This window comes from Eptatretus burgeri, chromosome 3 (genome assembly GCF_056783735.1).
Source record: "Eptatretus burgeri isolate ZD-2024b chromosome 3, Ebu_testis_v1, whole genome shotgun sequence".
In the NCBI taxonomy this organism is placed as follows: domain Eukaryota; kingdom Metazoa; phylum Chordata; class Myxini; order Myxiniformes; family Myxinidae; genus Eptatretus; species Eptatretus burgeri.
In genome coordinates, this window is record NC_140963.1 from 40078426 (window position 1) to 40093425 (window position 15000).

The window sequence follows — 15000 nt, forward strand, 5'->3', positions numbered from 1 at the left end:
GTGGTTGATGATGATGAGTGCAACCTTTAAACTAATTGGTGTCTGAATCTTTCCTTGCTGTTGTGACAAAACAAATCCCTGTCTCTTCTACTTCATGGCATTCACCACTTTCCTCTTGGAATCCACTATTTTTTTTAAAATCTTTTTTTCTATCTTGTTTTTTATTACAAGCCCAAAATACCAAATGACAAATTGCAAAAAATGTTTGTTGATGCTAAGCTAAGAATCTCTACCTAGACGTATAAACTGTCATCCCAGTGTTTCACAGGCAGGGTGATGCATCAATGCGTGTGCCGTCCATTGAATTGGACATCCCTGCCGGCATTAGTTGGTGGACGTTAAAGATGTCATGGTGTACTTCGTGAAGAGTAGGCGAGCTATCACCGGAACCATGAACAAATTCGAAATTTCTACACACTCAGTCGAGTATCCTGCGGTCGGAGTGATGATCCGTGCGAGATTGCAACCCCGAGCCATGAAACTGCTTCTGCAGAACCGAGGCTCCGTATAGCCCATGAATGTATGAATTTAATGCAAGTGTGAATCAGGTAAGCATCTCCTTAAAATATTCCTGTCTTTTCACCAGCTTATGCCCTACCTCGTCATTGAAATTTTCCGAGATTACCCCGGGGTGCCAGGCCTCTACGTGGCATGCGCATACAGTGGCACCTTAAGGTAGGTTCTGGTAACTCTGCAAGGTGCACCTGCAGAGTGTATGCATATCGTTCGATTATATCAGATGGTGGTAAAGGGAAGACTGTTTGATAATTTTTGAAAAAAAGGTGTGCACACATCGTTTAAAATTTTCTCGAGTTTTACCTGTTCCTTCCTGCAAGCGCTTAATTTTGTTTCACATCCTCCACACTCTTTGAGTTTTGTTTTGCCTTTATTCGCTCCTACGTAGAAACTATCAAAACACTCTCAGCATGAATAATTTGAAAAGGCCTTTTACCTCTTGGTAACATGATGTCACCATATACTGTACAATAATTTACACGTTGGAGGTGAATTTAAATATATTGGGCTGGTTCAAACTTTAGAGCCTGGCATGAAGGTCTCGGCTCCCTCGATGTATGCACATTCTCTTTTGAACTGTCTAGTCTGTGTTTGAATGTTGAACCAGCTCTGAACTGTCACCCATGTGTTTCACATGCAGGTGTCCTCATTCGTTAACTTGAACTCTGAGAAGACTAGTAGTGTGGGCTAAAGAAGTGTGTTCCACGGAGTGATTGCCTCAATGTGTGTGCCGTTCATCAGAAGGGCAATTAGCTGGAGTACCCATGTTAAGAGATCTTTATGTGTCTTTCATGAAGAGTGGGTGAGTTATTGCCAGAACCTTGGTCAATTCCAAATTCCTCCCTTGTCTGACTGCAGGGAAGGCAATGGCAAACTATCCAGCATAAGTCTTACTAAGAGACTACTTTGGACGCACCACCTCCCTATCCCAAGTGTGGTTGATGATGATGGCCAGGTGCAACCTCTAAACCAATTGGTTTCTGGGTCTTTCTTTTCTGTGACAACACAAATCCCCATCTCTTCTCCTTCATGGCATTCACCACTTTCCTCCTCGAATGTCTTGTTTTGAGCTCACCTGGACTTTAGACAGGTGAGCTGATGTGATTTAGCAGTGTCAGTCAGTCCGTAAACACTTCAGTCATTATCGCTTGAACCAAACACATGATTTTGATGAAACTTGGCCACATGCTTCATACCTGATGCCGAACGAAAGTATCTTGAGCGCATCAAAATCTCCGCTCATTAAAGGTGTTTACGGGGGGGTAGGTTACCTCCCAAAATAGGTATTTCCTTTCTTCTCCAAAACTACACTTGACCACAAACTTGATCACCAGTGATGTAACAAAGTTTGTTCACAGCATTAAAAAAAAAATATATATATATATATATATTTATTAGGGTGGTCCTTACTGGTACACCGAAACCAAAAAGATGACTTTCTCAAGGTGCTTTTTCCTAAAATGTTTCATATTAACAAGAAAAGTATTGGTACCAAATATGGTTCATGTACGGCTTTATTAACCACGGTCAAAGGGTGTGAAAAGTACAGTGTTCCAGTCTCTGAATCCATGAATTATTGCATTGTGGCTGTTCGACAGTTAAATGCAAAATGAAACAAGAATCCTTCCTGTTGAGTTGCTGCACTCCTAAAAATATTGCTTCTGCAGTGAAGAGGTTTATATTAACCTCAAAAAGATCACCAAGCTGAGATATAAACCCACAACTCTGTACAGTTCAGTCACAGTTTGACGTCATGGCACAAAACAACAGGGGTCATGTGACAGTGGTAAAATCTGTTGAAATCAAATGAAACTTCACTCAATTTTTTTTATTCCCAAGTGGAACCAAAAGATAAAAAGCACATTTGAAAATTTGAAGTTTGTATTTTAGGACCACCCTACTATATATATATATATATATATATATATATATATATATATATATATATATATATATATATATATATATATATATATATATATATATATATATATATATATATATATATATATATATATATATATATATATCAGGGTCGAAGGGGTGATGTTAGGGGTTTGAATGACTGTTGGTCCTGATGCAGGTGAGCTTCAGGATGCACGGTCCTATTTTGAACCTTCTTATTTCTTCTTTTTTATTACAAACCCAAAAATTCCAAATGACAAAATTGCTGTGCAGATCTGTTTGTTGATGCTCACCTTTTGTGATCCTACCTGAAGCTCCTGCTCTTATGAATGCACCTTTCTCTGTTCTTACAAATTATCTTCATATTGCTTGTTGTAATTATCCATCCCCAGACCCTTAAAAAAATTTTCTACCCCCTGATGGTGTAATTTTCATGACTCAATACTCGGCTGAACCAATAATCACAATTGCTGGAGGTTAAAAATAACCAATTCTCACCAATTCAATTTCCTACCCCTGACTATTCATCCTCCTCCCCCCTTTTACTTTGCTCTTTCCACCTTGCTTCACCGTTCTCGCCCTGCACACCTGGTGAGATGACACATGCTTGACAGGAGAACATTTTCTTAGAGAGTTCAATCCTTCACGTCTCCCTGCCTGAGTTAAAGATTAAGTTAAAAATGTAAAAAATAATGACCTCTGTCCCACCTTTTCCATTAACCGTCACCAGCACAGTCTCATCAAGCATCAACGCACTGGCCGCGGTATCTTTGGAAGACCTTGTGAAACCTTGTTTCCCGAATCTCACATCCCGCCAGCTATCTTACTGCTCCAAAGGGTTGAGTAAGTTACCTTTTCAAAACACGACATGGTATCGTTGCTGATATAATTTGATTTTCTCGTATAACTTACTCCTTCACAAGTAATCTTTTTGAGCTCATCTCTGCTACATACGCAGATGTGATGAACCATGAGCTTTGTCTACAGGAAAAAAAATATCACACTCTGAGTCACTTTTGTTATCAGTAAATATTATTGAAGTTAACCCACACACTGCCCCCCCCCCCTCACCACCCCTGCTCCCATAAATTAGTTAACCTAAATAAAGTATGTGTGTCTCTGCAAAGATACATTTTAACTTGTTTGGCGTTGAACAAGAGTGGAGATCATTTGAATGAGATGATGTGAAAAATAAATGTGAAAAATGTTGCTGTGTCAGACTAACATCCCACCTGTATGAAGATGAGATTGGGGATATTCATTGCGGAAAAGGATGTTGGGGGGGATTGGGGAAGGTTTATTCCTCAAGGGATATAAATGAGAGTGAGGTGTGAGGCAGGGGCACCAGCCCAAAGGAGAGAGCAGTACTCCATCAAGCTGTGGATGAAGGCCTTGTAGGTGGATAGAAGTCCAGGTGTACCAAGCAAGGACTTTGTATGATGGAGGATGCCCATTGGCTTCAGAGGCCAGCTGAGAAGTGTGGTTTTCCCACAAAAGATCAAAGCTGATTCAGCTGATGATTCTTTCAAGGTCTGAAGAGAGGGAAGAAGATGCTGCCTGTCTGTCTGAAGGATGAGGGATGTCACGGCAGAGGGTGGAGTCATCAACAAAGAGATAGAGGATTTTCTGGAGAGTCAGAGAGATCGTTGATGAAGATTAGGAATGGGATGGGGCCAAGAATACTGCCTTGGGGCACTCTAGCCTTGTCAGTGGGAGAAGATGAAAGTATCCGATTGAGAGCCACACGTTGGTTATGTGTGTGGCATTAGTCTTTGACGTGTTGACAGATAGTTTGGAGATAAAGGTGGGTGCCAGGCTGTATTGAAAGCTCAAGATGTATCGAGAAAGACTGCCATGATCCCATGCATGACATTGAGGGCCTCCATGCATTGTTAAGGGAGCATAAGCAGCATGTCCAAGGTGGACTGACCTGGTCTGAATCCCAATTGATGATCTGAGATCAGTCCATTGGAGAAGAGGATAGTTATGTCTACTTGGCAGTTGTTATACAGTATCAGCTAGTACCTTATGATGGTAAAAATCCCATGGGAGGGATGGAAAGAGGTGAGGTTGCATAGGGGATGGGGGAGGAGTTCGGGAGGGGCAAGGGGAGGGGGTGGGTGTTCAGGTCCAAAATTTCTCCATGTTTTCCGACGTAATAAATAAATGGTCTGAATGTAGTTATCATTCGGAGCAAAAGATATTTTGATACTTTTTGTCCATTGTCTACTGAAGTCCATGTAATTAACGTACAATTTAAAATGCAGTCTTCCTGTTTCTCCAACACGTGATGCTGTGCCAGGTTGGCCTGAAAGTCTCTTTACACCTCCCTGTAGAGCATCAATTCTTAAACTCTTTTAATATACTGGTTTTATTTTGCAGTACTTACAATAATTAATCAGTCATTACGTATCATACAGATACAATGACTGATTACCTCCACCATCGAAGGTGGACGGACGTTATGCATTCATCCCTTTGTCCATTTGTTTGTTTGTTTGTGAGCAGGATATCTCCAAAAATTGGGGATGGATTTGGCCGAAACTTGGTGGACAGGTTGGGTGTGTGACAAGAACAAATTGATTAGATTTTGGTGAAGATCCGGAACTGGATACAAGGAGTTTAAAAAAACTGTTTAAGTGATTCTTCACCATTACATAGCATGAAATCTCAAAATAGTTGAAATCTCCATTTGTGGGTTTCAGGAGGTGGGAGGAAGTTCTCCCCAGAACACAAAATCTCCACCTCCTATTTTTTGGTTGAGGATCATGATTCATGAAGCAAACTGTGAGTTTCGTTCTCATAGCCTCCAAGGGCTCTTTTCAGAATCTTCACTGAACCTCTGGCAGCCTCCACTTGGAGTGAGTGATATTCCCCACAATGATTTTTAAATACTCAGTGAGGATTTTCTTCATTATTCCAGTAGCTCCAACTACAACTGGTACAATTTCAGCTTTCTTCAATTTCCAAGTCCCCTTGACCTCATTTTTCAGATCCTGGTATTTGGTCATTTTCCTAATTTCTATGGCCTTTAGTCCAAGGTCATTGGGAACTGAAACGTCGATCAACAATGCCGACTTTTCCTTTTTGTGTTTAAGCACTATGTCAGGACCCATTGCTTTGTTTGCAATGTCCACACTTGACGAGATCATCTTGTGATGCGTGACCATTATATGTTCATTTTCAAGGATCAGATTTGGTTTGTGTTTCATGATTGCTCTGGGACCAGGACATTGTAATGTTTAGAGATGTTTCAGTGGATCACTCTGCAGACACTGTCATGTCTTTCTTTTTACAGAGGGGTCTCAAACCGTTGTGGGCTGGGTTATTATAAAACTACAATACATGCATAAGTTCGGTGAGTGATAACAAGCCAATTCGATTTTGGTTCAGGTCAGAAGATCTGGTGTTTCGATGGGATACAAAACTGTTCAGCCTGGCAGAGGTATGTGCTCTACTGAGTGTCATTGTAGTTAATTATTGGAAGTACTGCACAATAAAATCGCTATGTTGAAAGAGTTTAAGAATGAATGCATGACAGGGGAGGGGTAAACTGACTTTCAGGCCACCCCGTATTTGTACGGGACAAGCTTCTTTAGTAATAACTAGCAAATACAACCCGTCGCTTCGCTCATGGAAATATTAATGGGGAGGGAGGGAAGAGGGAGGGGGAGGGGGGAGAGGTTAGAGAGAGAGGAGAGAGGGGATGGGTTGGGAGGGGAGGGGGGGGAGGAAGGAGAGGATGGGTGGGATAGCTCATAGAGGATGAGGAAGGGGGGGAGCCGTTTTAAATTCAAAACTAAACCGTCAGTCCATAACAGTCCTCGTAACAGAGTGGGAGGGGAAGGGTTGGATAGAGAGAGGGAGAGGGGTGGGAAAGAGAGGAGGGGGAGAGGAGAGAGAGAGAGAGGGGTGGGAGAGGTGTGAGCAAGGGGAAGGGAGAGTGAGAGGTAGGATTCCAGCAGATGTGATATCCAATTTAACGTCCATCTGAGAGACGGCACACACAGTGATGAATCACCCTGCCTGTGAAACACTGGCATGATCATTTTTAGCGAGGTTGAAATTTAAATCCAGGCGAGACAACTGAGAGTGAGTGTGTGCACCTCTCGGCTATCATGACGTGATGTGGTGATTCATTGCATAGTAACAACTGTAAACATTTTTTACTCTTTGCAATCATCTAATTTATTTTGCCTTCCTAACTCTGGAGATGTCCCCACGGAAAACCATGTGGCAGTATCGCCATCGAAGCTGGAAGAGCGCTCGCCAAGTGGCTTAACCACTCAAGCAAGCACTCCAATGAAACGGTTGAAGAAACTTTTAAAAACGAAGTGTTAAATTTTCATATGTTTCCATCAATTTCGAAGGGACTTTTTAACTTTTTTTTTTAGCCAAAGGGACGAACTAATGAGAGAGAGAGAGAGAGAGAGTGTGTGTGTGTGTGCGTGTGCGTGTGCGTGTGCGTATAATGAAAGAAGATCGTACAAAAAAAAGGAGAAACGTGGTGTAAAATAAAATTGCACATTTTTGGCGAGCGAGCGTGAGCCACTGCCCGAGGCACCGCGTGGCCAAATTCAGGCGAATTGTGCCCTGAACTTTGTTCAAGTCAATCAATATATAGCACTCAGTTGACCACAAAAAATTGTGGAGCGCTTGTTAAGTGACTTAAGTCCTCAAGCAAGCACTCCAACAAAATGGTTGATAAGGAACGGCTGGCTTAGCAAGTGATGACCAACAAACACCATGCACTAGATACACCCAGAATGTCAAGCAATGTGTGAATTGGACAAATTAACGCTTTTTTTTTAGCATTTGGAACTACTGCTGAAGTCAATAAAGAGGCTTAAATTTTGTAATTCGGTTTAGTTTATGAGATTCTCGTGGTTATGGCATGTGCAGAAATGAAATAAGCCATGAAAGCTGCCATCTCCTGCCGTTCATAAGCATTGCAATGTAGCCAGGAATTTGTAGCAACGATGAACCCCAATTTGAAAATGAGTGAGGAAAGTGAAGAAAAAAAACTATCGTTAAGAAATCGTTGCAGCCTGCCCCAAGTCAAGGCTTGATTGAACAGGGCAAAAAACATGGTGGCTTCAGACTCAAGCGAGGTAACCCAGTAGACGCCTTAAGATCCAGAGAGTGAGGTGGCCGAGGATCGCCTGATAAAGGATATAATTAAATAAGGCCGTTAATTATTTTCAAAAGGGGTGTTTGTGTTTTTATTAACCCAGACACAAAATTTTCACTCATTCACTTCCTTGGAATTCCCTTTGTGTGCATGAAAAGTTTCAGGCTGCTAGGTTTTATGGTTTTAGTGTTGTGGACACCATTTTAGTGACACCATGTGTCAGGTCAGGTTCAATCTGTGACCTGCTACAGGTACCATGTAAACCTGTACTAACCTGTTCCATGGTCGGGTTGTCGGCGACTAAACAGTCTCCCCCACCAGGTTTTCTGGTGAGGAGGGTGTTTGGATATGGACACCCAGCAGGATTAAAAACAAAACCTGTCAAAGGGCGGAGGAGCTCCTTGTGAGCCAACGGCCATCCATATCTAGTACCCAACTGTGTCTGCGGACGTCCTCCTGCAGTTGGGTCACTTCTTATTAGGAGGTTGGGGCAGGATTTGCACTCCGGCTACCGTAAAACCCTTCATTCCGCAAAACGCAAAAACGCAAAAAAAATCTGAAAACCCACTCCGTGGGAGTACCTCCTGTGCAGCTTCCCTTCACAGGGCAGCTCACCGGATGACAGGATTGGGGCAAAGGATTCGGGACCCCCAATCTTTGATGATAGGAGGGAAACCACGGGGTAACATCCCTGGGTCATATTGCGGGAGAGTGTGTCGGAGTGGTGCTGAGGTGTCGTCCACCAGACGGCGGTCTCCTTGGGTTTACCTGAGGCGGTCCCTTCGGGTGGGTGCCTGGAATGTCCTATCCCTATGAGAGGATGATCACCTGTCTCTGTTATCATCTGAGCTCAAGCGTTTGGACATCGGGATTGCAGCTCTCTCTGAGGTTCGGAGACCGGATTGCGGCGAGATAATGGTGGGTGGTTACACCTACTATTGGTCTGGTCGCTCTGATGGTTACCATACCCAAGGAGTTGCTGTAGCTGTGTCCAATAAGCTGACCCCAATGATAATTGAGGTAACACCGGTCAACGAGCGTATTATGAGATTAAGGATTCGCCACTCCTTAGGTGTCATTTCCCTGGTCTCTGTTTATGCTCCGACTGAGGTGAGTGATCTCACCGTGAAGGATGTGGGCTGTGAAGAGGGTTCGTGGGGTGTGGCACTTGCATTCTACGCCACACTCGAGTCTGTGGTTGATCAGTGCCCCAGACGAGATACACTTCTAGTCTTGGGGGATTTCAATGCATCGACTGGAACTGATAGGGATGGTTATGAGGTGTGTGTTGGTCCCCATGGGTCAGGAACTATGAACCAGAATAGCACTAAGTTCCTTGACTTTGCAAGAAGTCATGGACTTAGGGTGGCTGGTTCATGGTTTCAGCACCCACAAGCTCATCGCTGGACTTGGTATTCCAACGCTGGCGGTGTGGCAAAGGAGATTGACCATGTCCTCATTGACGGTCGTTGGAGGATGATCCAGAACTGCAGGGTCTACCAGAGTGCTCAGTTCCTCAATACTGACCAGAGGCTTGTTGTAGCAACTCTAAAGCTGCACCTTAAATCCTGGAGAATGGTACCATCCCAGCCTAGGCTGGATGTTGCCAAGCTCAGGGATGAGAGAGTAGCTGAGGAGATTGCGAACAGGCTGAGTGGACACTTGGGGGGTATGGGTGCTTTGGGGGGTCCTGAAGAGTTGTGGAGCGCCTTCAAGACCACCACCGTCCTTGATGTTGCCGGTAGATGCCTTGGAGCTAACCGCAGGGCAAAGAAGAATTTTCTCTCTCAAGGAACACTGGATACCATTGACCAGAGTTGCAGGGCCAGGCTGAATGGCAGAGCTGAGCTGTTCAGGGAGCTGAGGCATAAAACTGTATGTGCATTGAGGGTGGACAAGGAGGCCTATGTGCAAGGAATCTGTGAGGGGCTAAGCATCACCTGTGGACAGGTGATTCTCGTCCCGCTTACAGGGGAATTCCGCATTACGTTCATCCAAGCCCATCCCTCGGAGCACTGCAGTTCGAGCAGAGAGTGGTAGGCTCTTGACAGAGGAGTCTGAAGTGAAGGCCCGCTGGGCCGGTTACTTTGAGCGGTTGTACCAGGCTGATCCCCCAGCTGTCGAGTTGGACGTCAAGGGTGTTACAATCCCTGTTGCTGACCCTCGAATCAACTGTGGTCCACCTTCGCTTGTGGAAACACGGGCTGCGGTGAACCAGTTGAAACGGGGCAAAGCTCCAGGGGTCTGTGGCATCCATGCCGAACTTCTCAAGGCTGGTGGAAATGCTGCACACGTGTCGTTGCATGCAGTTTTGTGCTCTGCCTGGAACACAGGCATCATCCCAACTGACTGGAAGAGGGGCCTTGTTGTCCCTCTCTGGAAAGGGAAGGGTGATCGCCAAGACTGCAACAACTACCGAGGGGTGACGCTGCTCTCAGTGCCGGGCAAGGTCTTTGCTCGGATAATTCATGATAGGGTTCGCCACCATCTGCTTGAGCACCAGCGTCCAGAGCAGTCAGGCTTTATACCAAAGAGGTCAACGATTGACCGTATCCTTGCACTTTGTGTCCTCACCGAACGCAGGCGAGAGTTTCGGCAGGGGCTGCTTGCAGCCTATGTTGATCTCTGTAAAGCATTCGATTCAGTGAATCGGGATGTCCTCTGGAGGATTCTTGGTCTTCGTGGGGTGCCACCAAAACTCATCGATCTGATGTCTGAACTCTACTCTGGTACTGAGAGTGCTGTGAAGTGTGGTGGTACCATCTCTGACTTATTTCCAGTTGTTACTGGAGTTCGTCAGGGATGTGTACTTGCCCCCACACCTTTCAGCACTTGTATGGACTGGATTCTAGGGAGGATGTCGGAGAGATCAAGTTGCGGTGCATCATTTGGCAATGTCAAGATCTCGGACCTTGACTTTGCAGATGATGCAGTCATCTTTGCGGAGACTTTAGACATCCTCTTGGGGGCCCTCGAGGTGCTGAATGAGGAGTCGGAGCTGTTGGGATTACGGGTGTCGGGTCAAAACTAAGATCCAGGCTTTCGGTGACATCTTGGATGCTGCTCTTCTGTCTGTGTCTGTTTGTGGTGAGGATGTTGAGGTCGTGGAGAGATTCACTTACCTTGGCAGTGATATTCATGTCTCTGCTGGCTGCGAGTCAGAGGTCAATAGACGTCTGGGTCGGGCCTGGGGAGTCATGGATTCACTGGATCATGGGGTGTGGCGCTGCCGGTACCTGTGCGGGAGGACGAAAGTCCGAGTCTTCAGGTCCTTGGTACTTCCAGTCTTGCTCTATGGGTGCGAGACTTGGACTCTGACCAAGGATCTGAGACGCAGACTTAATTCCTTTGGTACCAGGTCTCTTCGGAGAATCCTTGGCTATTGCTGGTCGGATTTTGTGTCCAACGAGCGGTTGCTGAGAGAGACTCGGATGAGATTTGTTACCTGCATAGTCCGTGAGCATCAGTTGCGGCTGTATGGACATGTGGCTCGTTTTCCTGACGCTGATCCTGCTCACCAGATTCTCTCAGCGAGGGAGTCTTATGAGTGGAGGAGGCCAGTGGGCCGACCACGTGCCTCATGGTTGCAACAGGTTGACCATCATCTCAAGGAGATGGGGATGGGCCTGGCATCTGCCTGGGGGATGGCCAGACGGAGGCCCCTGGAGTACCGGCGGAAAGTGGACGCAGTGACGCGCTGTTCTGGCACATGCTCCCATACCTGACCTGACCTGAGTGTTGTGGAGGAAACACAACACACACATTCTGTGCCACGCTTGAGTCTGTGGGTGATCAGTGCCCCAGGCGAAATACACTTCTAGTCTTGGGGAATTTCAATGCATTAACTGGATCTGAAAGGGATGGTTATGAGATGTGTGTTGGTCCCCATCGGTCTGGAACTGTGAACCTGAATAGCACTAAGTTCCTTGACTTTGCAAGAAATCATGTACTTAGGGTGACTGGTTCATGGTTTCAGCACCCACAAGCTCATCTCTGGACTTGGTATTCCAACGCTGGCGGTGTGTCAAAGGAGATTGACCATGTGCTCGTTGATGGTCACTGGAGGATGATCCAGAACTGCAGGGTCTACTAGATTGCTCAGTTCCTCAATACTGACCACCGGCTTGTTGTAGCAACTCTCAAGTTCACCTTAAATCCAGGAGAATGGTACCATCCCAGCCTAGGCTGGATGTTGGCAAGCTCAAGGATGAGAGGGCAGCTGGGGAGTTTACGAGCAGGCTGAGTGGAGATTTGGGGGTCTGGGTGCTTTAGGAGATCCTGAAGAGTTGTGGAGTGCCTTCAAGACCACCGTCCTTGATGTTGCTGGTGGACGTCTTGGAACTCACCATCAGGCAGAGAAGGATTTGGTCTCTCAAGAGACACTGGGTACCATTGACCAGAGTCGCAGGGCCAGGCTGCGAGCCAGAGGTCAACCGACATCTGGGTCGGGCCTGGGGAGTCATTGATTCGCTGGATCATGGGTTCGTGAGGTGTGGCACTGCCAATACGTGTGCAGGAGGATGAAAGTCCAATATATATATATATATATATATATATATATATATATATATATATATATATATATATATATATATATATATATATATATATATATATATACACACATATATGCCACTCTCTTTCCCCCCACTGCTTCTGGGACACTCACTGCCAACCATAGGAGCAGCTAGGGCCTGCTCTCGAGAGAGTCTTCCCGCTGTAGGGGGACACATCCATGTCCGCTAGTAAACTCCACAGGGGGCATAGTAATATAATAAGAAATGAACAAGATGAAACCATCATAAATATATGTGGAAGAGGATTTGCCAGAGGACCTGGGTTTGATTCCCGGTCTGGGCCTGTAATTTTTCTAACATATATATATATATATATATATATATATATATATATATATATATATATATATATATATATATATATATACACTGAACAAAAATATAAACACACCAAGCGATTGTTACTATTTTACCTCGAACTCATTAATACTAAATCTTCACAACAATTTGGTCATCGAATCCATGACAATTGAGCATTAAATTTCAAAGAGTTCCTTGAGAATTCTGGCGACAGTCTTTGCGCTACAACAGCCGACACAACCGAGGTGTCACTGTCAGAGTTCACACAGTCAGTAGCGGGTGTGTCCACCGTTGGCGTCGCGCAGAGCGGTGCATCTCCGGCGCATGGACATCACCAGATTATCGCCTGCACCTGTTATGCAGCCCGACAGTCTCATCGGCAGTCCTCGTGGCCGGTCGGAGTCGATCCCGGAGATGTTGCAGCCTCATGTGACGATCCTGACCGGCGGTGGTCACACGTGGTCGCCGGGCATGTGGGCGGTTCACGGTGCTTCCAGTCTCTCTGAGGCACGTTCTCAAGCGGCTAATGGTGGAGTGGTGGACATTGAAATGTGCTGCAACGGCCCGTACTGACGTCCCAGCATTCAGCATGCCAATGGCGCTCCCTCAAGATTTGTGACATCTGTGGCATGTTGACATTTGGCACCAGTCCACATTTTGGGGAGGCCTTTTATAGGGCAAGCTATAGGGAGTGTTTGTGTCCTGGTCACGCTCACTGACCATCACTCTGTCAAGCCCCATGGTGCTCATGGGAAGGATTACTCAACGTGTGAGTCCACACACTCAGAGTGGTCAATTTCAATGGGAACATCTGTCTTGAGCAAAACAAAGGAACCATTGCTCAAACATATCATCGGTTTGACCATTTTCCCATAATGGCAATCTTGACTTAGATATTTAGGTTGGTGCGTTTATATTTTTGTTCAGTATATATATATATATATATATATATATATATATATATATATATATATATATATATATATATATATATATATATATATATATATATATATATATATATATATATATATTGTGGGCCAGGGGTCGGGTGAGAAGACCACCAGGAGGGAAACCATTTCGGGTTCCGACCAGACTCCCCGGAATTGCAGGCCGTCGCACACGGATAATTCTGTGACACGGCGGATCGCTAACTGAACGTGAACGACAATAACTCAACTGCGTGACCTAGGATCCTCCCGTCTATGGGTTAACCGGGTTACCTAATTCATCACATGATTTAATTAACAGGGAAAACGCCCTCGGTACGCCTTGTCCGAACCGGATCAGATACAGCCGAGCGAAACTGCCAAGGATGTACCGGCTAAAAGGAACGGATCGTTGCGAATAAAGTCCCGGCTAAGCAAGGATTCGGACCATGCTGGATCAATGGAAGAACATATAAAAAAATTACCCCCATATGGGGGTGACAGTCATCTCTATAATACCACAAGTTCTCAATGTTCAGTTATGACCGAAGACTAATGCGCAGCTCGACTGCGCAGTTCTTCTGCGCAGCTCGAACTGCGCAGTTTGGTTAAAGATGACTCGGCATTTTGGCGCGCGCGGACACAAAATTATATTTTGAAAATAAATGCGGACGTTTACATTTTGGGTTTTTAAACTTTTGCACCTTCGGCGGAAAATGTATAAATATAATATACAGGGTCAGCTACTATGCAATGACACCATTCACTAACTTTTACCATGCCCAGTGGAGAATATATAGCCTCCTGAAGGTAGGGCAGTTTTTGCAAACTTTGAAGTCACGTAACGCGAAAACAAAAGCGAAATTCGAAAATCCGTCCCAACCAAATTTCGATATTGTCTCATACATTCATATGCCACAATCAAATTCAAGATCGCTTGAGAAATGTAGGAGGAGATAGATTTTGAAAATTGTCATTTTCGCATTTTTTGCCAACTTTGAAGTCACGTGACATGAAAACAAAAGCGAATATCGAAAATCCGGCCTGATCAAATTTAGATATTGTCCCATAGATTCATATGCTACAGTCAAATTCAAAATCGCTTGAGAAATGGCGGAGGAGATAGAAATTGAAAATCGTCATTTTCGCAACTTCAAAGGCCTCGTCACCTTGACCTTGACCTTCGGTGACCTTGAAAGTCATACCATCATGTACGTCTCATCGACCTCTATCAGGATCACTAATGACCAGATGTCCCGCTTAAACTTCATTGTGAACGGACGGATCGAAGGACATCAACACCCATATTATTAGGTCATGCTCGAAGAGATGACCTAACGAGTTGGGAATATTTCTAATAATAATTTATTTACAAGCAGGTGAGGAAAGATATGTGGCACAGTGAATAGTTTTATTGTTGTGTGTATTGTAGGGATAGGAAGAAATGTGAGAGGTGCAGCAATATACAAGCAACTTACAAAAGCAGACACAAAGCAGAGTTATCCCGATATAATTATTGTACAATCTTAACTTAAATGAGGACAGGCGCCAGGACACACACACACACACACAACCCGATGAAGAGGAGTTAATGAGAAGAAAAAGGGGAGGTTATGAGGCTAACTGTCTCGTAATACCTTGC

At 44.8% G+C, this 15000-nt stretch overlaps 1 protein-coding gene across 2 annotated transcripts in view; it reads left to right on the forward strand.

The window, feature by feature from the left end:
• Window positions 1–15000, forward strand: part of SLC5A8 (solute carrier family 5 member 8) — an 82809-nt gene that overhangs the window by 38370 nt on the left and 29439 nt on the right. Inside the window, exons 8-9 of one of the 2 annotated variants that reach the window (XM_085873027.1) lie at window positions 587–675; window positions 3152–3264. In XM_085873027.1, coding sequence (XP_085729153.1) covers window positions 587–675; window positions 3152–3264 — 202 coding nt within the window. The remainder of the gene's footprint in view (window positions 1–586; window positions 676–3151; window positions 3265–15000) is intronic. The other variant, XM_085873028.1, reaches the window with a different exon arrangement.